The sequence below is a fragment of the Folsomia candida genome, unplaced genomic scaffold (genome assembly GCF_002217175.1).
Source record: "Folsomia candida strain VU population unplaced genomic scaffold, ASM221717v1 Fcan01_Sc022, whole genome shotgun sequence".
Lineage (NCBI taxonomy): Eukaryota > Metazoa > Arthropoda > Collembola > Entomobryomorpha > Isotomidae > Folsomia > Folsomia candida.
In genome coordinates, this window is record NW_019091214.1 from 2,474,954 (window position 1) to 2,501,292 (window position 26,339).

Below are 26,339 nucleotides of genomic sequence, written 5' to 3' on the forward strand. Positions count from 1 at the left end.
TTTTAGTGGTCATCATACTTAAAATGTAAAGCTCCTCATGCATCAAATATTCTCAATTCATGAATGACAAAGACGGACATGCAAGACACTTTAATTCACCTTCATTATTATCAATTGTGTAATTATGTATAAGCACTGGAAAACTTTTGCATGCAAAATTAAACAAAATTCGCAATCCTTTCTCTTAAACAATAAATTCTTATTGTTGGATTTTTATTAACTCGAACAACTTCACTAGACAAGCAAATATATGTATTTCTAAAACGTCATACTATTTGACATTGATAATGGCACAAATAAAGTCACAGTTACTATTTATCTAGTTATTAATATTATTGGTTTATCTTTAGAAAGCTGGCTGGTTATGCGTAAATTATCATAATTCCGATCCCAGCTAGATTTTAATCTCATTTTAAGCTGCACATTTTTCCTTTTAATAATCTCTTTTCCTAAGATTATAACATAATTAAACTGACCTTTGACATACGTCTAGATTAAGTATTTAAGTCTATCTATCTATTAATGTAAGTATGGCTGGTAAATTAATAAATTACTATTACAGTAACCTTTTCATTGGAATTACAAGTTTTTTCTTGATTGTTCTTTCTCTTATGTATTCGTTGTTCATCAACAAATAACCCGGTGGGAAAGTTTGTTTCGTTGCATATTTTTTTTTCATGAGTAACTTCGTTGTTTAGTTGTATAGTTGGTTGGTTTTTATGTTATGCAAAAAGTATAGTTTTTTGGTTAATAATAAATAATTTACGTAATACATTGAGAAAAAAAAATTATATGTGATGTGAGTTAAATATTACACCAGGATTATGATTAAAATGTAAGTATAACAAGCCTTCTGTTTATGTATGTATGTATAATTGAATAAATATTAAACAATAAAGTATAAAAACGGTTATCTATTATGTACATTTACATAAGAATAATACAGCTTAAAATCTTTTCTCGCTCTAAAACCTAAACATAAAGAATGATAAGTAATTAAAATGACTGACTCGAGATTTACTTTAAATGTAATGCGATAAGTCTCATGAAATAATAAAAATGGTTAGTTAAATGTTTGCTGATTGTTTAATTAAACGATTTGAAGGTGGGTCTCATAGTCTCGGAACTCGGTTAAAGTTTTCTTTACTCTGAGCGATGTTAGTCTGACTTGTGGCGATCTGTGCCAACATTCCTTCATAATTTTGGAAAGTTCAAGGAGAAGCTGGGGAGAAAGTAGAGGAAAATTTATTAATTTAGTTTTTTTAAGAAAATTGCGAATATATGTAATTTTGTATTTTTTTAAAATTTTACCTTGGACTTGTTCCACCTGAGAGGAATTTCAGGTCGACTTCCATCTTCACATACGATTTTTCTCATATCTTCAAAAGATGGATCTTGTGGGACTTGATCTTTATAGGGGATGTCGTAGTCCTCAAATTCAGGCTTTTCGTCCCCAGCATTCGTCACGCATCTGAATGATGTTAAATAGTTGTTAGATTACACTTTATAAATAATTCGAGGTAAAAGTTTGCAAAAAATGCATACCTTCGCCCAATTTCCCACAAAATGAGTGCAAAAGAGTACATGTCTGCCTGCTTGTAGGCGTCGAACCAATCCATTTTCATGGTGTCATCTAGCACTTCTGGTGGCATGTAGCGTTTCGTACCTTGCTTCACGTTGGGGACAATGTCAACTCCACGTTCACCACTGGAATTCATACATGGAAGTCATATTCATTAGTAAAGTTAGTGTCTCATTTCATGTTATTTTAGTGATGACGTCTGCAGCTAAATAGCTAGAATTTAATACTAGTCGTAATATTTGATCTCCAATTCTTAATAGAAATGGTCTCGTCAACAGAGAACCAGTTTAATGAGGCAATTTGAGTTTAATATGGAATTTCCTGTATCAATTCAAGGCGTAGTGATAACTGTCTGAGTTTTAATACAGTTTGATGATGGAGCAAATCCAACGATTCAATTTTCTAACTTCCAGCAACATAAAATAATTTGAGAATCAGCGTTTTTTACCTCACGGAACAAACTGCCAGACCAAAATCGGCGATACACGCTTCTCCGTTGTTCTTTACTAGGATGTTTTTGCTCTTGATGTCTCTGTGGGCAATGCCAGGTTTGTATGGTTTCTGTAAGAAGAATAATTTTATTAGTGAGTAAGTATGAAATTTTTGACAATTTACTTGCTAATTATTCATTAATATGCATAACTTACCCCCTCGACCTCCATGTGAATATGGCAGAGGCCAGATATTGTCGATAGGACTAGTCTTAGTGCTTGATCTAAAATAGAGAAAAATAAATTAGTAAATTCATCAGTATTTTTTTAAAGTCGGAATTTTTTCAAGTCTGTAATACATTAATTAATGATATTATTTTCATATGTACCTTCAGACAATGTGTAGCACTGCAAGTAATCGTAGAGAGAGCCACGTTGGTGGTAATCAGTGACAACTAGAGAGAAATTGCGTCAAATTATCAACTACTGTCGTTTATTAGCAGTGCACATTGAAAAAACGCTGGATTTGACTTACTGATCATTTGCGTAATGTTGTCCTTGGATCTAATGTCATACCCCATAGATTCTAAGATGTTTGGGTGCTTCATAAGTGCGAGCTTGTAAATTTGCTGTTCCCTCCACCATGACTGTTCTTCAGATGAATTGATGGACTTGACGGCGACTGTGTGATAATTTTGATTATTTTCATAGCAATTCTTTTAAATATGTCCGATTCCAAACAAGTATAAATTCATGCTACTTACCATAGGTTCCCTTCCATTCACCCAAATAGACCTCGCCATAGCGGCCCTTGCCAATGCGGTGTTTCAAAGTGATTTGCCTTCCAATTGTTCTTTGTACCTGGAGTGAATATTGAGAACATGGAATTTTAGCTGGTATTACATAGTCGCACAAAAGTACAAAGTAAATAACGTTTCATTTGCACATTTTAAATATGAACGGGTGGGTACAAGCTTTTTGAAAATGAAGAGAAAGGCCAAGAGCAATGGATCGCTATCCGTCATAATCATTCATTGTCTGTGTATGTAACTTCATAAATCATGATTTTCTGACGATGGCTGGACAGACTTTTAAGTATCCATCATTTTAAAGGTAAAGTAAATGCATGCATAGCTTTTGGGTATTTATAATATTTCAATGCATACGAAATTGAGAAATTATCAGTATTTTTTTCAACTAAGAAAATGGATGGGTAGCATTACGGACAAGACTATTTAGAGAAATATTTTCGTGCTTACCAAAAGTGGCATTCCAGACCCGGACCCTGACGAATCCAGGCTGAGGAAGGCAGAATCCTTCGAGTTGAGAAGAAATGACTTATTGCTGTCTGACTCGTTCAAAAATTTCTGACTCTTTTCTTTCGATTTGTATCTGAAATTTTTAATTCGGGGATTAGTTGGATTTTCAAAAAAAAAATTAAAAATTGATTGTCACTTACTTGCATACAATGTAGAGGACGATGAGGAAAGTTAGTAAAAGTAGAGAGAATACGGCTGCGAGTAAAAGTTGCAGGAGAAAGGTCTGTGAAAAACAACAATAATGAGGTCAGTAATGATGATAAGGCTAATTGTAAAAAGTACACATTAACATTAACATTACAATGAGCACTTACATCTGCGGGTGGATTGTATGGTGCATAATGGTCGCTCACATTAGTGGGCTGAAATTAGTAATCGTTCAGGAATTCAGGAATTTTACACATTTTTACAGAAATTTGTATGATATTGATATCGGAATTTTGCATACCTTATAAACTGGCTTGAGATGTTCATTGCAAAAACTCTCATTATCACAACAGACTATTCCTGCAAACAAAATAAGAAAATATTTTTTATCCAGTTTAAATTTTTTTAAAATTTTTGTCCACATATCTTGAATTTCCACTAACCCATGGGGATGTTGTGGTCCACCAAGTGACCTTTACACTGGAGAAAGGTGGGATCTCCTGGAGCAAAGCAACCATAACTATATTCCGGTTCTAGCAGGCCCGTTTCCGTGTTGAAGGTCTCCGTCGCCGCGGCAAAACACCTCCCCCCGATGTCGACCTCACAAATCCCATCGTGCGCTTGTGAGGGGCAGTGATGATGGCAATAGCACTTCAGTTTCGGGAGCTGATTTAATATCTCCATCTTTTTTTTGTTAAAATTTCTTCTTCTGAGTATCAATCCTTCTTATTTATAATCTCTCATGCATAGTCTCAGTCACTGCATGTGTAATTGTGTCCAAAAAAATCTCTCTCTGGGGCATATGAAACTTGAACTTAAACACTCATAAATTAACGCGTATCCGGGTAGAGGATGGAATGTTCAGTGTCCGTTCAAACCAGTAGTTGTTGGCTATTACAGATCACTTGTTTAGTAAGTAAGTAGTTCGTTGTAGGCAATGTGTTTCCCATTAAATTAACGAGATGATCACTTTCCAACTTTTGAATATATAGTCCAACCAGTTGGAAGTCTCAAGTTCACTTTCAGAAGAAAAAGCCACCCAACGATCTCACATCTGCATCTGGTCGGAATTTTAACAATGCTCCACAATTTCTTGACGAGAAGAAAAATCTGGAATTCAAAAGTACACAATGTTTTACAAAGTTGTTATTAGTACGAGAATATCAGTACTAATGATGGATTACGTACAATTATAATTCTATGTAGGACTTAAAATTCACAAAATTACACCGGTAAGTTAATACAACTCGTCGTCTCAACTTGCACTTTTAGATAAAAATACTACTAATAATCTATCCAAATGCGATTTGAGATTCGATTTGAGAGATCACAATCTCATGATTTGGGATGTGAGTAATAAGCAGTGGTGTCACTCTGTTCGCGTCTGAATCACATCTGACACGGGAAGTGAGAACTCCTGGACATTTATCAGAACCTATCTAAAAGTAATATCACAATTACATTGCAAGTACACATGTCCCATTAGAGGGTAACATGTCCTTTCTCACACCCTTATTTAACGCCACCCTAACCAGGCCTGCACCACAATAACAATATTACAAGATATGTATGTAAGTATGTACATATTATTATGGCAATATGTGGTACAAAATAACATGTATCTCTATGTACATACAAATGTATGCATACTGTACACACCAACCAAGCAGAGGACATGGAATGAACAGATTTCTTACAACCAAAACTTGCATTGCATTCGATTTTCCATGCTGGAAAGAGATTTGTTAAGTGAGTAAGTAGTAAGTGTTAAGTTAAGGGGTGGGTGCGGGGGTTGGTCCTTAAGTTTAGCCTGCTACCCTCTGTCCGATTTCGAATATGCATTTTAAACGTGTAACGCTTTCCTTAAGACTCATCTCGTTAATATGTTATTATTATATCGTTGTTGTTATATTTTATGTGATCATGTAAAAAGCAACGAATGTTAGATTTCAAGGAGGAGGAGGATGGGTCTCGAGCGTCAAATAAGTGATTTTCACGCTTGGAGTTCCCAATTGGATGGAGAAGAAGAAATTGATCCTGCGGGTAAGAAAGAGATCTTAAAAATATTAAGTATAAGCCCTAACTAACTCTGCCCTTCTTAGTCTTTACCGCATTCGTGATGCTATAATGAAATAAATGTAAAACCTTCTTCTCAAGACATTTATTTATAAGCGAACGGGGGCCTTTGTGCATGTAGAAAGATCCGAAGCAAAGCCATCCATCTGTTCGGCCTGTCAAGTCCACCAGGCCAAGTGTTCCCTTCAATTCAGCTCATTTCTTCTCAAAATTCTCATTCTTCTTCTCGTAAATTGTAAAGAAAGAAAGAAAGAAACCTTTTGAAAGGATAGATCTGTAGGTTTCCGAGCTCAAAGGCGAGTTCAGTTCAGTTATAATATTCCACTTGCCAAACAGATATAATAATAACGTGGAAAAAGGTCCTCCACCAAATTTCTCTCGTTTTATGTGCTAATAGAAAAGCGTAAATGAAGTAAGTAACACCTTAAAGTGGGAAATGTTGCTGGTGGCAAAGGAAGAAACATGTTCATTCTTTCGCATGTCGTCTTTATAGTCTCAAATTCTCTCCAGTTTGTACCGTCATTGTGCATGACCCTTCACCCACAAGGAAAGAAAGACCCTTAAAATAGGAAAGAAATAGTATCCAAACTAACGAAGCTGCACCTTTAAGAAATCCCAATATTTCAAAATGAATTTCCCAATATTTGAAACTGCTCGGCAGCTAACGAAGAACTGTGAACAAACCACACTTACATTGCATATACGTACACCATCATAATGCCAACAACAATAATAACAATAAACTTGACTCCTTCTTCCATGTTATATGTACAAGAGTGAGTGGGCCTTTCTCTCTCTCTCTCCATTTCTAAAGGAAATTTCAAACTGTGAAGGCTCAAATGAAATATTCACACAGTGTGAAGTAAGAAACCTTAAGGGGTCCAGCACCACCATCACCATTTCTGCTTCAACAACACCAAGCCAAGAAATGAAATCCAATTTCCCATTGTTGTACGTGCATACAACGCAACGCTTGGAGGAGAATATGAAATGGAAATGCTTGAATGGAAGTAGTTGCCATTAAATAAAACAAAATTTAGGACTTCTAAACCTTAAATTTTACGAGGACCAATATTTTTAAGACTTTTTCTTCTCACACCAACAAACTAACAACTCCAAGAAAAGAACAGTATATACACTTGACTTGGACTGAAATTTGGGAATGATCTCTACCCAGAGAAGGACCCCCTTCGGTCAAAAACTTCTTTACTTTATTTCCTAGGAGGATGCGAGAATATACATAAAACCAAAAATACCTTTATCCAGCATCTTTTAGTTTGCTGGCCTAAACCCAGGCGATAATATTTGAAAAATGTGGCAACAAAACTAATTAAAAGTACCCACCAAAATTTCCGTGTACAAAAATACCCTTAAATTTAACACCACATGCACAATAACAGATTAAGTAAGGAATAAATGATCCCTTCTTCAGAAAAGAATCTCCCCCACGGATTCAATTCAGTCGAAATGGAACGGTTGATCGATTTCTCTTATCCAATTCTTTAATTCCACTGGATAACCCCTCTCAAGAAAGAGCACAATAATGATTCATCAATACTTTAATCTTTAGAAAAGGGACCCCACGAAAAATAGTGTGATTCCTCTTCCTCATTGTTGAATATCATCCAAAAGGAGAGGAGACTGATTGTGTTTTGAGTTGATTATCATTCTATGCACAAGTAAGTTCTTTTTAGATTTTATTTACTTCTTATTGTGTACAACGCTCTCATGCATGCATGAATATTATCTGTCTAGCTGGTGGTGAATGAATCGTAAAAGAGTATTGGGTACATAAATTGCTTGATTTTCATATTTCATTTCATTTGGAACTAGGAAAATTGAAGAGAGAACCATGCATTTTTCCACCTACCCTTTCCTTATTATTGTTATTGTTATGCCCATGTCCGACCAGACCAGAACTTATGTACATACATGTCATCTTTATATATGTAGGACTGGACGATAGGTTCAAATAATAAGAATAATAATAATGAAGCCTCGAACCAATTTTAAATCCAATCCACTCCATCATCCTTTGTTATGTCCTTCAAAAATCTGCTTAAATCTTTCTCAAAGTATTTTCTTTTTGTTAAATTCTACAATGCAAACTACTTTCAAGTGTCACTCCGAGTTCATCCATCCAACTTATACTTTTAACAATCCTCCACCTGCATTGACGGCGGCTTTACATACATATTCTTAACGTTGGAGGTGGAGTAAAATCAAGTTGACCAAAAATTTAACCCTTATTGTACAATCAATCTTTTTGGGTGAAGCAGGATAGATATTATTGTGAATAGAAGAATAGTAATTGTCCTTCCATGGACGTGCCAGACAGTAAAGAGCCATCACGTTGAATAGTACACTCCTAAACTCAATTGTTCGTAATGATGTGGGCCATAAATGTCGTGTAAAATCACTGGACAACATTAAATTTTGAATTGACTGAACCCAGCAGAATAATGAAATTTCTTTCCCCTCCAATCTACTCTACACCCAGAAAAACGTACCACATAAAATGTAAACTTTAGTCTAATTGGATTCTAGGTTTGATTGGAAGGTTGTAAATTTGTCCGTGGACTTGCATCTGCTGCATCTGATGCATGCGTATAAAATAAATTTCATTTCGTGTAGGGTGTTGGTCCATCTTTTAGTTTGTGAATCTTTATAAGGAATGAATGTGGCAAGTCTAATTAGGATCTCGTTGGCCGGAGGAAGTGACTTGTGCACAATAAATTCCAATTTCATTCTCTTCTCCTATTCAATTTTTGAGAGAGATACAATCCAATTGTTCTCTCATCGCGATGTAATGCAAGCAACCCTTTGGAATCAAGGCGTTAAATGAAGAACAGGAAACAATGGTCGATTTTTCATTTCTCATTCTCCAGGCTGGAATACATAGCCGATCAGCTCATCAATTGTTGTCCAGGCATGTCAATCAAGGAGGGAAGATGTAAGGTAAGAATAGCTGGGATTCAGGATATGGTGTTAAGAAAGATGATAAGATAACGTCGCCTACAAATGAGTCTTCCACACTTGGAAGAACATGACATTACGTACGCAAAGAACTTTTATAGACGTGATGAATAGATCCTAAAAGTCCGGCCTGATTAAGTAACTGATGAAAAGTTCAATTAATGAGTTTTTAAATTGCGTTCACTACGCTTTGCATGTTTTTTTGTCTTAATGTTTAGCTGATATTGTATTTTAATTTTAGTGTGGCTTGCTTGAGTCATACCCATTTTTAGAATTCACACGTATGCACATTCATGCATTAAGTGAAAGTCATACCTAAGTATTTATAAGTCATTTTATACAACAATTTTTCAAGTGTTTAAGTAGAAATAAAAATAAAGTAAACGTTTCCTTCGCCAAGTAAAGTATTTTACGCACCTGAGAAAACAATCCATTTCACATGTGAGCACAAATAATAAAACTGTTGACTGACTTATATATTTGAGCTTTAGAAAGAATCATTTCGTATAAGTGTACGCATCGGATTTTTATGAGAGAAAGATAATCCGTCAAATAAACACTTGACAGCGAACAAACTACTTTAAGGACGTGTATCCATAAATGTAAGCATTTAGGTTTGTCAGGCCAGGCATCGGGACTTCAAAGCGGATGGTCAGGTCACTCATTGACTGAGGATGAGGTTGGGTCCCCTTAAGCCATATAATAACAAAAGAAGCTTGAGAAAGACAAACAATTGTGTTAAATAAAAAAGAAGCAAATTCTTGGAAATTGTGTGGAGAGAAATGGTTCATTTGATGTGATGCCAGATGGTCTGGTGTGACGAGGTCGAAGAATGACCATAGGACAGAGGTCATTTTTCAAGCAGTTTTATTATCGGAAATGTGCCACAATATGAGAACTTGAACATTATGCCTAAAGTATAAAAGTTTGTAGCTTTAATTTCAAATATAAATTCATCCGCATCTAATCTGGAACTGAATTCAAAAGTCACGTTCTGGAAAACAACAAGTTAATATAATGTTCAATGTTCCACGTCGAAATGATCCAGGTTCCGATCTCTCTCAATAAAATAAAAGTAATTTCATTCCTTCTTACAAATCTACGCTTGTACATGCTTCTTAACTTCAATACTTATTTATGTTTAGTATGCAGCCTGTTCTACAAATATGAGTTTACAGTCACCAAGAATAATGTTACAGTCTCATAAATGTTTACAGCTTTTTCCTCATAAAATTTTCTAGCAATAAAAACCCACGTTTTGAAAATATAAATAAATTGTTTTATTTCATTCCATTTCATTTTTATCCCGATTTGTAAACTGACACTTTGACCAGAACTAGAAACAGCGTGAGATTAATGAGGATATCTTTTATCTGAGATCCAGAAATGAAAAGATATTAATAGGCTAAAAAGATTTAAATAGGAGGAAACCTGTTTCCTCCCAAGTTCAGTCTGAGGTTAAAAGTTAGCCAGGACGTTATGTAATCATAACGAATTAAGGTTTCCACCCAGATTTCACACCAGCCAGGCTCAACCTCAAGGCCCATTTATAATAATTTTTCATTACAGACACCACCACACGCTGCTTCCTGGTGAATCCTGCACATTCGTTTTGTTACCCCATACGGGTTTTCCAATCATATTTTTATTCTCTGCGCCGTAATAGAGTTTGGATATACCAACTTTTTTTCTTGTGGGGTTTATCAGCCTGGAATTTAGTTAAGATTTAAATTCACTACATAGATTCGGCTTTGAGGATGAGAAGAACACATACCGAGAGGCTCAAGGATCATGGAGGAGTGTGCAAGATAAAGTGCGCAAGATAAACCCATTTAATGATAAGCAGTGTTATTAAAGTAGTTTTATGAAGTTTTCATAAAATTGTCCAGTTTTAAATTATGTTTCCCCACACAATTTGTAAATTTTGTAAAATTTTGATATTTACTTATTGTTGTTCGTTATGCATGACTTCTGGCCTTAGGGGTCGATATTAGATTTCAAAGATTTCCACTCCCAAGTCTGATGGTACTACGAGGACATGGACAAGACATGTGTTTCTTGTCCTTTGACACCTCCTTCCTACGTCCTACCTCTGCAGAGAAGAAACTGCCCATGTCATGTCACTCAAGGAAATGATGCACAACACGACCAAAATTCTAAATTCTTGAAAAAAAAACACATTCATTTCTCAGTCTCCTCGTAAATAAATGAAGGTTCACAAATGTATGTAACGTTTCAAATTGCCAGTTGGGTTGATTTTCTGGTGATGTATTTGTATAATGAGCCCTTTCACTCACAACAAAGTAAATAGAAAATGAGGGAAATTTTGACAAGTTTGGCAAAGTAATTAGGCATTCCATTTGGGATCAAATTTTCCAACCAGTCTTAAGTTATCCATGTCTGTTACCTAAATAAGTTATCAAACACATCGATGCCCATAAATAATATTCTACACTACGAAATACCAGAAAATAGAAATTTGTCTCTGAAATTCGCCCTTTAGTTTTCGATGCGTCATGAAAACCGACCAAATTAAAATCTTTTGTTCTCAGACTAATGATGTAAGAGGGAACATTAACATTTAAAACTTTGACATTTCCATCAATTAAATCGGTAAACGAACCAAACCGGAGAAAACCAACCATAACTGATTGAAACCACCTGGACTCCTGTGAGTTAAAGGTCCTTCTGCTTAAGTACATATGCACGAACAAAGAAATTATGTGAGTGTATTCTAGTCTGTGCATCACGATAATTTTTACTATGTAAATACATGGTTTACATCATCATCCATTTCGTGGAATACACATACTTTAAACCAACCACACTAACATTATTATTTAATCGTGGTCTCCTGTCTGTCTGGCTCTTATTTCTCTTGAAAAATAGGTTTCATTGCTTTCCGTCTCTGTTATGTCTACTCCAACAACAGTTTCATTTCGACGCCATATTGTTCCAGTTCCGTTTTTATTATTCTTTTAGCATGTACACAGAGCTTTGCACTTTAAGGTGTCAAAAGTCATCCGGCTGAATCATGGAGAATATGCACGACTCCACACTGTCAGAAATCTGGTATAGTTAAAGATTTCTCGGTATTAAAGATGCTACCGCTTGGTACTAAAATTATACCGGTCCGCAAAAATTTGTTACCGAAATGGTAAAACTTTAATACCGAGGTATTACTTATTAATACCACTTTGGTATAGTCATACATGAGTACGGCTTGGTATCATTTTAATACCGGATTTCTAAGAGTGCAGTACATAATATCCGCCGTATGGAGAACAATCGTGCCCGGAGACTTGAAAGGGGGGAAATTATGTATTTTTATTGAATTTTCCACAATATACGTGTCACGACTCATGGTCAAAGAACAATTGAAAAATGCTGTTTTTTTCAAACACTAAAATTTATAATGTAAATTCGTAACGGAGTTGTTAAAGGAAGGATGCCGATGGAATGGAAGAAGGAGCCGCGTTTAAAAATTACTTTCCAGTCTTACTCATTTTTAGCAAGGTGGATTTTTTCAAAATAAATAACCCCCAATTTTTTATTATTATTCCATTTATAGTCAATCCGCGTCTGTCTGCCTGCCTGTTATTTATGTCGCTCTCTGAATATTTATGAACCATTAAAAATCCTCGCCAACAACATTTTGCAGTTGGACACGCTGATTCAAATTTAATAATTCTCAACCATGAATTATTACTGACTGCATATGCGAACAGAAGGTGCACAATTTTTACACGCTTGAACTTGCAAATTAGCAAATTTTGGTTTGCAAATGAATTAGAATTTCAAATATAGAAAAATGGATTACTACAATTCCCCATTATTTATCGGTTTTTATGTAGTTGTGTAATTTTAACTAACTGCCAACCTTTTCGCGTATTAGTGATGATGAATATGGGAATAAGTGTGTGTGAGAAGGTGGCATGGCACAGGTGGCAGTTATGATGATTCCCATTATAAAGATCAGGTTTCCAAAAATTGAAGAGTCAAAGGTACTTCTTCGTACTACTACTACTACCAAAAGAGACCACCAACAAAGTCATTACTTATTATGGTGTTGTATGAAATGCATGTACAGAACCACCAACTATCAACTTTGTATCTCCAAGAAGAGGGCTGAAAACCAGGCAATCTGACCATTAAATAAGGATGGGTAGCTTACTCCTGTACTAACTGTACCTCATCTCGGCCATCCTTAACTTAACACTTGTTTTCCCATCGACAAAGGCAACCAATACTTTTAGAGATCACGGCCACTTTTCATAATACCGTATTTTCGATGCCAATAAGCCATATTATTTTAGGTCGTGCCATGTCATCTTCTTCCCTCCTTTCTTCGTCTCTGACGGAAAGATGTGATATGATAAAACAACTGGTATATAAATACATATGGGACGTCGTTGACGTAAACTGTTGCCAAGTTCACGTCAACTTTTCTCCTTTCCCTGTCACTTGTAATTACATCTCGTGAACCATTCCTCGTGACCAAGTTTGTAATTTGGTTGAGGGTGAAGTGAAGATATGGTTGTACGACTTCTTATTTCAAAACATATTTGGCAAAGAAACATAGAAAAATTAAAAGAGTGACGGATGATATTCCAACATCTGTGCCATTATTGACCTAATAATAACAAGATAATTAATAAGTAGATAATCGCTTCTTGGCAATTCGTTCGTGACCACGGCGCACTGCAGCATTTTTTAAAAGCGCTTTCTTTTGCTTTCGTTGCACACGACGAGTCAGTGGCCGCGGAAGTTGTGGGGACATTAACATTGTGGGATAGGGGAGGGAGAGGTTTATATAACATGGGGAGATGATGGGGACATCGAATAACCGTGGGGACATTGTCCCTCTGTCCTCACGCTTCCGCCGCCACTGCGACGAGTACGGGTCGATTGACAGAAATTTGGTGCACGAACTATTTACGGGATGATGATGATGTGAACAAGGGAGGAAAAAAAGAAGCAGTGGAAACTTACAGGGGTACATATTTCACGTAATATTCATGTAACACGTACAGAACACAAGTGGTCTTTGTCTCTACTGTCTCAAGTGGGCAAGTAAATTGACGTCGGTCGGTATACTCCATCCAAATGAAATGATAGCCTGTATGTATCCCTCCCTTCAATGAAATGAGATAATGGGCGACAATTTTCTAAATTGTCCGAGTCGGTGATCAAATCAACCACTTATCTTGTTACGGACAAATAAAGTAGCAAATTGTAAAATGTAGGTCATTCATGTACACAATTAATTTCTGTACATTTTCACCAGTCAAGATATCCTTTTGCTTATCAGTTCTCTGACAATTTATGTATGTACAAGTAAATATATTTATTTATTTATAGGCTGAGCACCTCTCTCTCTCGTACCTTGAAGAAGTCCAAGTCATGATCACCACTTTTACAAAACCTTAAACCCCACCAGACCATTGGAATGCGCATCATCCCAACTCTCGCGTTGAGTCGCGTTTATGATTATATGATTTGTTCTGCTCAGCATGGGTCCTTCTGCTTGGATGGAATTCTGTCCAGAGTCCTCATCCACAGGAATATCATGATGCCCAACTTATTACACAAGTCATCCCATCTCAAGGAATGGAATGAGATTTCCTCTTCTATGAAGCAAATGATACCAAAAAACTAAATTTGTACGACACGAACGGAACAAATCCCTTCATAAGTTATGAAGTAGTAAACACCTTATTTATATTTACACCTGATTAATGTATGGATCATCATTTTAATAAATTTTAATGTGCTGTATAGATGTTTATTATAAGATAGTGGTCAAATGTTAAATCTAAAATTAAAATGACAAATAGCTCATCCACAGGAGTCCAGAGTGGAGTCGCCGGAATGACCAAACGTGGAATTTTTAATTCTTCCCTTTTAAACATGCCATTAATTTTTATAACGGAATTCTTTTTTAATACGGAATTTAAATTTACGTAAGTAAATTCTGACTTATTTTATGATAATGGTAATTATGATGATTATTGCGTGAGGGAGATTCCTCCAGATGAACGAACTGCAGAATTCTGCTTAATTTGAAAATGAAGGGTCAAGAGAGAAGACCAACTTATTTCAATTTTGATGTCAGTCGTAAATAATTTATAGAGATGCAAATTTTTCACGGATGTCTTCAAATTAAAGTTGTGTCAGGCAGGCTTAGCATTAATTTTTTAATCCTCACCTTTTATGATGACGGAAAATTTGTCACAGTCAAGCATTAGTGGAAGGCAGGTAACCAATGGACGGTCAGGCAGAGGACGACAATTTCGTTAGTTGGACTGCTGCACGTACACCTGCAATCAACAATTATCATCATTATTATTTGTAAAGTTATGCATTAGTTAAAAGTTGGCTGGAAACTGGAGACAAAAAGTCACACGGAGGATGACATTTTTGACCTTCTATTGTTTACTTAGCTAACATTCGTAAATACGAAAGATGACAATAGTTACGATCTGTCCTCTTAGTGTCAGTCTCGTCTTCGTAGTGTCAGTCAGAGAGGATAATTCTAAAATGTCACTATCAGAAGATATGATCATTCATGTAACGTGACGTGACCTTTCGGATTATAATGTCAATTCGTTCTTCTCTTGCATATTTTAATTGACGCAGTTACTTACAGAGTGTGTAACATAAGTCGTTAGTGGGACAAATTGATTTGCTGAGCAGAACAACAACTTTCCAAGTGTAAAAGTTCAAGTCACGTAAACTAAAAGTAAGTAAACGTGCTCCATCCTCAGTTCAAAGTCAGAACTTAAGTCTCACACTTTCAAACCGCTTTTAAGTGAGGGAGGGCCCTTCAGTCGAAGGTCCACTTGTATGCAGCACCTTCATGAACTCGTGAAAATGAGCAGTATGTATAACAGTAGAACGGTGTTTGTACTATACTTTAACAAACTGTGCGTTGTTATCCGGTTCGTGGTCATCATAAGATCCGAGACGTCATCAAATGAGAGAATTTCGTACATATTTATTTATTTAGGAGGAAAGCTTTTAAGTGAAAGACTCGCAGATTTTAATGCCCTTTAGATATGCTTTAACCAATTAACAATTAAAAATAATTCGAAAATGCGAAATAAATCTATGCAAAACCATGCATTTCAATTGTCATTATTCTCCAAAAATCATCATGACTGTTCCCATTTCATTTACAAAACTAGTAAAATACACGTTTCGTTCCTGCTCTCCCACCAAGTCAACTAACTAACAGTTCGAGAAAAAGATGCCTTCTTCCTTTCTAGCCCATCAACACTTACGACTGCAGCCAAAAGGGCTTTGGTTTTCATTTTCCAAGATATGAAACCCAAGCTGGTTGAAACTTCACCCTCTTCTTCGTCGTACGGTTGCCATCCATAAGCAAGAACGTCTTAGAGATATTCAACCAGATAGAATTTCAGTTCAGTTCAGCAGGCACAGAAAAAGAAATGCTGGCTGATCAAGAAAAGAAAAGCATTGCGTAGACTGGACTTTTGTTGTAGCCCAACCTCCTTCCGTATATAACACTTAACAACCGAACCTTATTTTCAAATAGGATTCCAGTTTCAAAAATCCAAAGTTGGACCAAGGACTGGCGCCGAGCATGTTTTTTACAGGCCGTCACATGCATTTCTATACGTTTACTTATGTATGTACCATTGTTGTGTTGTTCTTCTCGTATATAGAAGGATGAAAAGCAAGAAGGTGCCTTTGAATTTCATGCCTTCAACTTCACTTCCAATTCTAATCTGTTTAAAGATTCATCCCTTGACTTGCATCATTCGCTTCTCTTTCTGACAATGGCACAATAACTCATATTTTATTTCCTTGCGACCCAGTCCAGTCCAGAGGGATAGGAAAGAATCTTAAAATTAATCTAATCTCAAATTTATGATCAGTCAGCTTTTTTGATCTGATGAGAGATGCGATTATTAAAACTTGTGAGGAAGAATATAACTCCCTTTCTAACGAGGGCTTACGTAATGTACAAGGTTTGAGGTGTATGTATGTACGTAGGTCCTGCAAAATTGATGAGAACTGCACATGCTAGATTATGTAATTGATAAGTTGGTCATTAGTATGAATGCATGGACGTATTTCTCAAATTCCAAATTCATACATAGGAGGAAGAGTTAAAGTTAGCATAAAAATATGTCTACATTTTACAATCACAGCCTGTTTAAAACTTGTAAAATTGCTTCTCTGCAATATAATCAAATTCCTGGAGATGCACATGCAGCAAGTTGCACTTCTTGTGGGTCGATTCTACACATACAAAGACACACATAATTCCACACTAACTATGTAAAGTTGGGCTGGAGGCTCGACTTGATGGAAGTAATAATAAGAGAATTCAAATTTGAAAAGGCATTCATCATCTGCCATGCATGCATTTTACTTATCCTGCGGTCTCTTATTTCTTGAATAGAACAGACCAATGTAATGTCCAATCCATTCAAGTTACATAACATCAAGCTTTAAATCTGAGATGCAAGTGCGAAAGAATGGTTTGTCTCGCTGTCTCATCTATCTCGAGTGGTCATCATTCTTGGTCGATAATAAGTAGGAAAAAATTGGTATACAAATTCCAAACTTGATACGAATTGAATATCCGTTTTTAACCGGTCCATTCATTTCCCCTGATTTCATATCAAATCATTAAACCTCTACTTACACCCGTTTACACGATTTTTTCCGCAGTATTGTTATTCAAATATGGTGTGGCATGAATTGCATTCATCTCCAGGAGACGTCGGTGTCAAGGAGGAGAAATCTGTGATTGTAATCAGAGATATTGACTTCGGAGAGAGGAGGAGGAGGTAAATTTTCACGCTTCAAAGATGTCCAACTTTCCATTAGATTACGTATGTATGTAGACGATTGAGATGCAATGGAATGGCGACTGACACGAGGTATGCAAGATTTGAAGTGATGCTTGATTTTTTTTCGGCTGGTAATTCAATTATGGAATTTTATTTCGGGGATTGATCAGCATGATCGGTTTCAAATTCCTAAGAGAGTGAGTGACGCGTCGCTTAATACAAACGAGGCATATTTTCAGAGTGTAAAAAGAGGAGAGATTAAAAATTTAATCTTAAGTTTTGTCTCGCAAGTGGTGTTCATATCTAACCCGACCTTATCAATTAATCCTATTCTGCACAAAAATCATTGCCGACGTTAAAGTTGTTCTAAAAATTAGGAGTTCAAAGAATTTACTATCGACAAAAAATTTCACAAAATTCTGCCCACTTTTCAAAAATTGACGTTTCATTAGTTTTCATTTTGATTTGATCCCTTAAACCATACGATGAACTAGAATCTTTCTAAACCCGTCAAACCATAGTCCAGTTTTGAAAGAATTTTTATTCTAGCTGTCACGTCAACGTCAAATCCAGGCCAGGCCGTCTCAGAATGACGGCCAGCCAGCAGAAAGAGGTTGGACAAGTTAAGTTAGGGCTGGAAAAGTTTATGATGAGCTTACCCATAAATGTACATACCCGATTTTTGAAGATGAAGAAAACGCTGGAGGAAGTACGTGGTCAAAATTTTCAAATTAAATACAAAAAAAATTCCGCCGTGGTTGATCCAAAAGATACAACTTTTTACCTAACCAAACCACAAAACCAAACCGTACTTGACACAATCAAAATGCTGACTGAATATTGTACAGAATTCTAATTATTTCGGGGAAAAAAATCCATACGTTGTCGCGTGGCTTGGCTTACACCACATCACGTATTTAGATCTAGGCCTGCCTGCCCTGCGTGGGAACTTTCTCTCAGAAATTGTGGGTTTGATTTGATATACAGAATCATGCAACATAACACTTGTGTAATTCATTGGTAGAAATGTGTACTCCTACACCATCAGATTTCGAGGCAAGAATTTACAGTAACACAGTTGTCGTCACTCACGGGCCCAACCTTGGAAATTTGATCTGCTACCATTCATTGAAATGCTAAGTTTGGTTTTATCTGAATTTGGACTGAGATTGAAAGATATTCCGTTCATTCATCCTTTTTTCTCGTTTTAATTGGAGGTGAAGGTGACAGTGCATTTGCATATCATTTAATAAATACTCGTTATAATTTGTATTGCGATGAACTTGGGGATCAGTTGAATTAGCTGTTTTTGTTGATCTCCTTCTTAAATTACTTTCAATGTTTACTGTCAAAAGTTAATGGGTGTGGGAAACTGAGTCTTTAAAAGTGTTTTAATGTCCATTTTAAAAGGAAAATATGTAAATTAGCGTGGTGTGGGAAGATGATAATGGTTTTTCTGAAATGGGTACATATGTACTTGTGCAATTATAAATTAACACATTAAATTTAACCCTAATTAACTAATTGGAACTTGTATAATTCTAATTTTATTTATGTAATCTTACATAAAACGATTAATCCCTCGAGATCATATCTGACTGAAAACCAGGTACCTCACTAAATCATTCTACTGCAGGTACTTTCTCCAAGAATTAGATATAAAAAAGTTCCTGAATTTTCTATCAAAAATAAATTCCTGGAATGCTAAAGGTCAACTCTACCCCTAAAAACCCCACTCGTCGTGGTTTATATCGTCCCAAAACGTAAACGACCTTGCCGGTCCGCCCATTTTTTTTAGTTATTTATGATGCAAAAGATTCCATTCGACACATATGCATGAAAAATATTATGGAGGCGGTGCAATGTTTCCATGCACAAGATTAAAGATTAATTCAATTCCCATGCCATTTACCAGCAACCTTCTCGTCTGCAACCCTTTGACCACTTTTTCCCCTGTGAGCCTACCTGGAACTGAAAATTGATTGGAATCAAACGTGAATTCCAAATAGGATTTGTTTTGTATGCAGTGTTCATAAAATCTTTAGCTTTGCTGCACTACTATTTAGAAGCAGTATGCATGAAGGGATACGAGAGTTAGATGCGTAGTACAAACGTCGTATCGTATGGAACAGGGTAACGTCTACCAGGTTTAAGGGTGATATGACGCCAGACGCCACTTAATTACAGGTTTTCTAATGACCATTTCATTTCATACAAAGGCTAAAGGGAGGCATGGAGGAGGAAGGTGATTGAGTAAAACCTCATTCTAAACTCACTTTACTAACTAACTAACCACCCAAGCCAGGCCAGTCGTATGATGAAAAGAGAGTCAGGTGAGTGAGTGAAGCATGGAAAAGCTTATAACAATTGCTTGTTGTAGGAGGAGAAAGATTCGTGGAGGCGATAAAATTCGGTGGCAAATTCTCGGAAATATAGAAATATCAGTGACCGCGGACAGAGGGACAATGTCCCCACGGGTTATTCGATGTCCCCATCATCTGCTCATATTATACAAACCCCTCCCTCCCATATCCTACAATGATAATGTCCCCACGGCTTCCGCGGCCAGTGAGAAATATGACAGAAATAAAATAATATAAGAATTGATTGTATCATGAATGCTTTGTTAATTTGCATATGAATTGTGTTGTGCCCATAGATTTGTACATAATCGATGTCCAACAGCTTTTTTGATCCAGGTTGTGCCCTGATTAACAATGTACACTTGTCTGAAACCCGAGCTTTTAAATGGTCACCACCAATAACTTGGGAGTTGTTTGATAGTGAGGATGATGATTCAGCTACCTAAACTACATAATAATATCGTATCATATCAGTTTAGTTAGTTGTTTCTTGAGTGAGTGAGTCAGTTGGTCCGGTTCAGCCATAAAAATCAAAATTAAAATTGAGCTTGGAGCGGAACTACTTTTTTCTTTTATTTTCTGTTCCACATGTAATCCTTAATTTTGACATGAGTTTTATATCTCTCAGGAGAAGAAGCGTATTCGAATATGTATGAAACTGCCTCTGGGTTTTACATCATAATTCCCATCATTTTTACATTTTATAGTTTTCCAGTGGCTGCATGGCTACTTTCTTCTAGTCTGCGCTGGTTTGGATCATCATCTCCTCACTGATTTGCTTAACCTTTTACTGCGTTTAACTAGTTTAGAGAGTTAATTATTGTGGAATCCAGCACTTTTTTCTTCGTCCAGAGAGTTCTGTCGGACTCGGAATATGCTCAACTTTATAGAAATGATGGAGCCATTTGCTTTTGGTGTGAAGCTCATTTACTAGAAATTTGTTATTCCCTGGTGGTCACGCCATTAGACAACTGTATTGATTGTGATTTATCACTATTATTGCTATTTTTCCATGAATTTGCTGAAAACCGTGGTCAATTCTATTGTTCACCGGCACCCGACAATAGCTCAGGCTACTTAATAATTTGCACTTTGTTCTCATTCTTGCGGCGTCGGTTTTACTCTTTAATGGGAAACTTAAACTTGAGCAATTAGCAACGGGGTGGATGTTCAAAGGGTTCGGCAGACTTTAAAGAAAACTTGAAATTATTTGCTCAGACCAAACAGCGCGAAGGAATGATTTACCCTTTTTGTTGGTTAAAAGCGTTAATGGTAAAGAGAGAGATGTTTGTAAACTATGTAAATATTCCGGGATTACCGACACAACTAAAACATTTACTTATTTGCATGGAATAGCTTCTTGAATAAATAAAATGTATTTATTTACATTACTTTAGAAAATTGTATTGAAAATATTTTCAATTCGTAAATAAAATTGTTATTTTGAAGAATTTCGAACTCCACCCAGTCTACACCCCTCCTCCTGCATTTTTACCACCTACAGTACTCATTTATTTTTATGATTATTGAAAATTTAACTGCTCGTCGTTATTGTCTAAATGTAAGCCCAGTTGGATAGACATTTAACATTATGAATGTATAACGTTAAATTTGATAGAGTTGGACTATCTAAAAAAATTCATTTCGATGGTGTACAATGCAATTCGCATTGTTCTAAAATAAAGTATGATACAAAAAATTGTTCTGAAAGTATAAACATCCAGGTATGTACCTCAGGTAGCTAAATGCGTATGTACAGGTGATGACCAACTTTGTTAATAAATAGAACCGTATCGTAAATATATCACACGCATACGTTACATACATAGGTGACCCACCATCTTACAAGAAATCCCGCATTTTCCCCTAAAGAAGGACCATAACCTCTTCAAGAAAGTTAAGTTTTACGAGGTGCATCACCATGCCAGGAAGAAAAGAGACCCTTATTTCCTTAGGTCCTGCCTGGCTCAAAGTTTTTGAACATTTGAAGTTTCCCATTTATTTATGGGTCTGGTACAGGTTTTTATATTATAAACGAAGGGCTAAAGGTTCTCTCCACTAAACCTGCCCAGTTTTAAACGGTTATTTATTTATATGTGCACCACTATCCTACCTTCAGTTAGTTAGAAGTAGGTACGCATCCTTTAGTTAGTTGGCAGTCTCCATATTAATAAAGTAAATGCAATGAATAGTAATATTATAAATGCCTGCCATGCATGTACTTATCTAGAATTATGTATGTCCAACAATGCAATAGCAGGACGACGAGAAAAGTTCCTAATTTTTTTTAAACCAAGGAAGAGTTATTGTTATGGTCATTTCACCTGGCAGGAGAAGTGCCGGACATGTCTTGTATAAATCTGAACCACGTTTCATGCACATTTAAATATATTCCATTCCATCCATGTTTAATACCTATGAAATCAAGTGAACAAACTAAATAATACTACAAATTGTGGTAGTATCAAATCAAAGGCTGACATTTCATCCTCCATTTCATCGAAATTTTGAACAATCACCACGTTCTGAAAGTAGAAAAGCGTCTGAAAATTTTTCATTTTTTACAACTCCAGGCAAAGCCGGTTTTCTAAATATGAAATTTTTCTTTTCTTCCCTTCTCTTCTCTCAAAGCTGTTAATTATTGCTTCCTTCGCCTTTTCAGTTCTCACTGACTGACTGCCCCGGGTTTTAATTTGATTTGGAAAATCGTAAATTATAATTAAAATATAGATTTATTGGGGGAGAAACATGATTAGGAAACTGATAAACGATTACTGGCCACGATTCCGGACATAAATTTCAACTCCTGTCATACACTCCTACCTGCAGCATTTTTGTGGCGTTGTTCATATTAAAAAAAAAGCATGTTCCAGTTAGAAGAAGTCTGCTTTCTTTCATGTAAATATTCACCAGGTTTCAAATTGCTTCTCACAAAGGAAAAAAATATAGTAATTGCGATACCCATGAATCACCTGGTGCTTGGGTGTAGTTTGATGGGTTTCTTATAAATTTGAATAATTTAAATCTTAAAATACCTATTTTGTACATATTTTATTGAACACTTTCTAAATTAATTAATAAATTAACATTCCAATTGTATAAAAGATTGCAATTTTGTCTAGAAATTACGGATTTATTTGCCATATGCAACGAAATTCCACCGATTAAATGATGTGCTAACATAAGCATTAAGAATCTTATACGTTGCAAAAAAAAGCTAACCAGCCAACACCTGCGAATTTTATCTTGCTCAGTCATCTCTTGTTCTTGTACCAAGTAAAGAAGTTGGTTGAAGGTGCAATCAAATCAAAGACTGGCTGGCTGAATGCACAGGTGTGTGCTATTTTTCAGAAAAAAAGTCTTACTCATTTTTAAACTGATTTGCATACAGAACTTATTAAACTGTCTGCTTCATCAGGCTTGCCCATCATCTGGCTATTCAAGCACGTTACTTTATTGCAAATTAATAATGTTAAACTTTCCGAGGTAGTCGTTCAAGCCTAAAAATATGTCCGATAAAAAATAAAATGATTGTCAAAATTAAATCTGGTCATTCGAGTTGGCAGTAATTTAATTTAATTAGCTGTTAAAGAATTGTGGCGAGGTGGAGATATGTACATATTTAATGCATATTAATTATGTATTTTTGTAAGGATAATAATATTTCAATGGGTAAGATGAGTGAATTGGTCACGTATCGCAGTAAATAAATACGACTTAAGGAAGATCATTAAGAGATTATGGATATTTAGTATGATGGTTTTGGAACTTAAGACGGTAATTTCTTTCATGTAATGTGACACAGCTTAATGAGCAATTAAATATACATAGACAAGTACAGAACCGATAATGTTGATATATATACACCGTCAAATTATGCATAAATATTATCTAATGGATGGTTTTCCTTTCAAACTATAATTCTTTTCGTGTAACTTTAGTTAACGATTGCGCGTAATGTTCTTTAATAATTGGAACAATTAACTATTGTCAAATCCCGACTTTCACTATTTTAGTTTAGTCGACAAATAATAATAAAACAATGGAAACAATTATGATGGCATTTTATGCAAATAGATTTATGAAATTCTTACCTTGAAATTCGGATCCAATTTTCTCTTAGGTAATCCCACGAGCAGAGGCACAATTATAATTAATTATTGAACCTTAATCAGGAAATTGAAAATTGCTCCACCATTTTTTACAGGAATTCAATTGTTCCCTTTGTTTATTAAACTTCTTCTTTTAATAAAAATCACATTTCATACTAGGAATTTGTGGTTCGTTTGCTACGAACCACAAATATTTTGTGTCCTCATTCCTCAATTTTTCTTCCATGCTAGGGTTACACGCCGAAAAATAAATTCACCGTCTTTTCACATTAAGAAAACTAAAATGTAGATTCGGTCGTCCAACTTGCACAATTTTGTATTTATGTTCGAGAAAGAGAAATGCTTTCTCCAGTTATTTTTTTAACACAATTTTTTTTAGTTAATTTTTCACAATTCTATTTAACACACTTAATAATAACAATAATAATACAATAGTTTATGATGAGGTTGAAATTATTACAACGCGTTCAAGAATTCGGCTGACCAGCGAGTGAACAATAGGATGGAGTAAAACAGAGCCAAAGTTAATGTTGCTTGTTCAAACACAAAACTAATCTTCACTCAGTATTGCTATTCAGTCAGTATTGAAGAGAGGTAAAAAGAGCCACCCTTAATAAAAGGCCAGTCTCTCTCTCTCCTTAATATAATTCCATTCCACAACATGGCATTATACCAAGCAAAGTGAACATTTAGTAGGTTGGAGAGTGTAAGTAAATGGTTAAAATCGATGGGCTCTCTTCCCTGTAAAAGAGCTTTTACTCCACACACTATGCAGTGAGTCTGCTGTCCGTATCATATTAAATGGTTAAGAGCTTAAATACAGTGTTGGCACAAAAGCATATAGCAATATTATACATCTCTTTGTATGCTCTCCACCATCTTTGCCTCGAACCCCTCAAACCAAACCAGTCCATGATCAGAGGCATAAAAAGTAAGAAAAAGAAGGAACATCTTCCAGATTCGGGAACATTGTATGAAACCATTTAAATCAGAATTTTCCGAACATTTCATCACTTCGAGAACTCCTTCAAATGATCTGATTAAGTTTAAGAAACTTGAAAATTTTGAAAATTTGCATTTTTGACGTTAAAGTAAGACATTTGTCTTAAGACTTTACGAAATCTGAGACATCTTCTTGCTACGGCACCTTTTCGTGTGGGTAGCTCCTCCTGAATCTGGCAATGATTCTCTTCTTTGTCTATTACATGAGCAAGATGAGACGAAGAAATGCTCTTCAATGTACATAGATCCAAGTGTGCTACATGCAGCCAGGCAGCATCGCAATAAAAAGAATATTCTTATTAACAAACCAAACCAGCAGAAGATCACTTGTGTGTAATGAACATTCGAGCAAAGAGGAAAGGTGGATGAATAAAGATAGAGGTAGATTTTGGTAGTCTTTTGGTGAGTGAGGGTATGTATCTTTGTGATTACATTACTTACATTACTTGCATGATAATGTTTTAATTCGATGAATAAATGTCCATGTAAATATCTCCGACTACTTATTTTGCTCACTTACTTGCCAAGAAGGAAGAGTTGCGTCATCAAGTCAAGTAAATCCGTTTACCTTCGTAAGCAATCATGCATTTATGCATGCACGTATTTTATTGGATTAGTTGTGATGATCGGATGTGATTTGACTGGGGTAGAAAATTTAAACCAATTTATTGTACATGGATAAGCTTGGTATGTTAATGCAAACCCTTGTTAGACGAGGAGAAGATGTGTATTTATTTATTTATGTAGGAGAGACGTAATGTTCTAATAAAATTAAATGTGTTGTCAATGATGGATTACATGACAAAATTTTTGGACAGGAGTCAACTTTTAATTCAGCAAGTCTTATATACTTATTAAGAATTATTACAGAGTTTTATGTTGGAATGGTGCAAATCTTGGGTATTTTCAGATACAAGGAAACTAGACGACATTGGACTATGGAATATGTATGGATGTGTGTTTGTGTACTTAATAATATTATGATACATACGACAAGGACACAGGTCGAATCGTGGGGTGGAAAATGGTCTATAATTTTGCAGAATCGTATTTAGAACTGGACGTCTAGTTAAAAAATGTGCATATGTATATGCATACCTTAGTTAAAGAGAAGGTACGGTAAGTATGAGGTAAAATTGTAGAAAATTTGTCCTAAATGCTCAACTCTGGCAAATCGTAGACCGCTAATATGTATGTGTAATGGAGCATTTTGTCCATTATTAGCTAGATTGGACATAATTTGGCTATGCATAAAATATGATGGATGCATAAAGATGTCTGGACCAAATCGATACATTTCTGTATAATCATATATGTATATTGTGGACGTGCTATTTACTTGTGCTTATTTTTATTGCCAATTCCATTGTCTGTATCATATTGCCTTTTTATGTGTGCATATGTCTTCCATTCTCTTCATGGCATTACATATATGTAATTATGCATCTGTGTCTATGTTCTCGTAATTTTTTCAAGTAAATCCCCGTCCTTAAGCCGGAGAATAAA

The 26,339-nt window shown here is 35.6% G+C and overlaps 1 protein-coding gene across 2 annotated transcripts; it reads right to left on the reverse strand.

Moving 5' to 3' along the window:
• Positions 1-178: 178 nt before the first annotated feature.
• LOC110858668 (bone morphogenetic protein receptor type-1B) lies at positions 179-24,483 on the reverse strand. 2 transcript variants are annotated; one of them, XM_022107503.2, is made up of 15 exons: positions 23,814-24,483; positions 14,740-14,851; positions 3,923-4,589; positions 3,781-3,839; positions 3,647-3,694; positions 3,473-3,555; positions 3,273-3,405; positions 2,778-2,874; positions 2,549-2,695; positions 2,403-2,468; positions 2,230-2,297; positions 2,031-2,143; positions 1,546-1,707; positions 1,312-1,471; positions 179-1,222 (listed from the first exon to the last, which is right to left on the reverse strand). In XM_022107503.2, exons 3-15 carry the CDS (start codon positions 4,161-4,163, stop codon positions 1,091-1,093), a joined length of 1,509 nt encoding a protein of 502 aa, XP_021963195.1. In that variant the 5' UTR covers positions 4,164-4,589; positions 14,740-14,851; positions 23,814-24,483; the 3' UTR covers positions 179-1,090. The 2 variants fall into 2 exon arrangements, with proteins under 2 accessions (XP_021963195.1, XP_021963196.1); XM_022107504.2 differs by lacking the exons at positions 14,740-14,851; positions 23,814-24,483 and adding an exon at positions 4,668-4,886.
• Between the last annotated feature and the right edge of the window lie 1,856 nt (positions 24,484-26,339).